At 66.0% G+C, this 1,106-nt stretch overlaps 1 protein-coding gene across 1 annotated transcript in view; it reads right to left on the reverse strand.

Moving 5' to 3' along the window:
* CHST2 (carbohydrate sulfotransferase 2) overlaps positions 1-26 on the reverse strand; it is a 2,979-nt gene extending 2,953 nt beyond the window's left edge. The window contains 1 exon segment of the mRNA XM_027650458.1: positions 20-26. Within this exon segment, the coding sequence (XP_027506259.1) occupies positions 20-26 (7 nt within the window).
* Positions 27-1,106: the final 1,080 nt, after the last annotated feature.

Genomic DNA, 1,106 nt, shown 5'->3' on the forward strand with positions numbered 1-1,106 from the left:
GGCGGCGCCCGCCCCGCGCTCCCCATTGGCGGCGCCGCGGCCCCGCCGGGCACGGACCGCCCCGCCGGGCCGGGGAGGGGGGGGCGCCTCGGGGCAGCCGCGGCACTGCCCGGTGTCGGAGTGCGGGGGTGCCCCCGCTCCGCTCGTGCGCCGCCAGGGAGAGCCCGGCCCGACCGGCACCGGCACCAGCCCGCCCGGCTCGGCACCGCCCGGGCGCTGTTGGAAGCGGTTCCCTGCCGGGGGTTTCCGTCAGCTCTGCCCCGGGCAGGGGCCGCTCACCGGGGACCCCGGATAGCAGAGCTGCGCCGGTAACGGGAAGAATAAAAGGGGGAAGGGGAAACCCGAAAGGCCTGAGAGGGGCCCTTAGCTCGGTGTGTGTAGAAACTCGGCGGTCTCAAGGGTCCTCCAAGAATATCAAAAAAACCCACCCCACACTGGATCTTCCTGGCAGAGCTCGGGCACAAATCGCTCCGCCCGCAGTTTTTTACGATGTTTTTATAACCGATGCCCGGTCGCCGGACAGCCCCTCGGCCCCTTGGGTCGGTGATGGGGCAGAGCGCGGCGCGGCCCCGGGTGCGGGGGGAGAGCCCAGAGCAGCCCCAGCCCTGCCCCGGCCCGCAGCTGGTGGACCCCGAAACTCCCCGCCCCAGAGCGGGTATCGAAGCGGGAAGGGCTCTCTCCTGACCTCTGTGCTCTAGAGCGCTGTATGCAGTGCAATGTAAGCAGTAGAGCAGCTCCAGGCAGCACACATCCCCAAAACGCACCTGAAAATGGCACTGAGGGGCAGGTCCCATGTGGACAGGACACTTGTAGGGCACAGGCTTCCCAATGCCACCGGGTTCCGGGCAATGCCCAGTGACTGTTTCATCAAGGCATTTTCTCAGAGGTTTCCTCCCTTTCCTCGGCAGAGCTCAGAGCAGTGTGGGAGATGCTCACGAGTTACAGGAGCATTTGGTGAATCTTCCGTCCTGCTTTCTGTCGCAGCAGTGTGGCCTTTCCTGCCGTGCACACAATGTACGAGGCCCACACTCCAGGGCAGCTGGGAGGCTGGAGCTGCTGGAGAGTTGTACCTTGGCCTAAACATACTCCAATCCCTCCACAACGGA

This window comes from Corapipo altera, unplaced genomic scaffold (assembly GCF_003945725.1).
Source record: "Corapipo altera isolate COAL_440 unplaced genomic scaffold, ASM394572v1 54, whole genome shotgun sequence".
NCBI lineage: Eukaryota > Metazoa > Chordata > Aves > Passeriformes > Pipridae > Corapipo > Corapipo altera.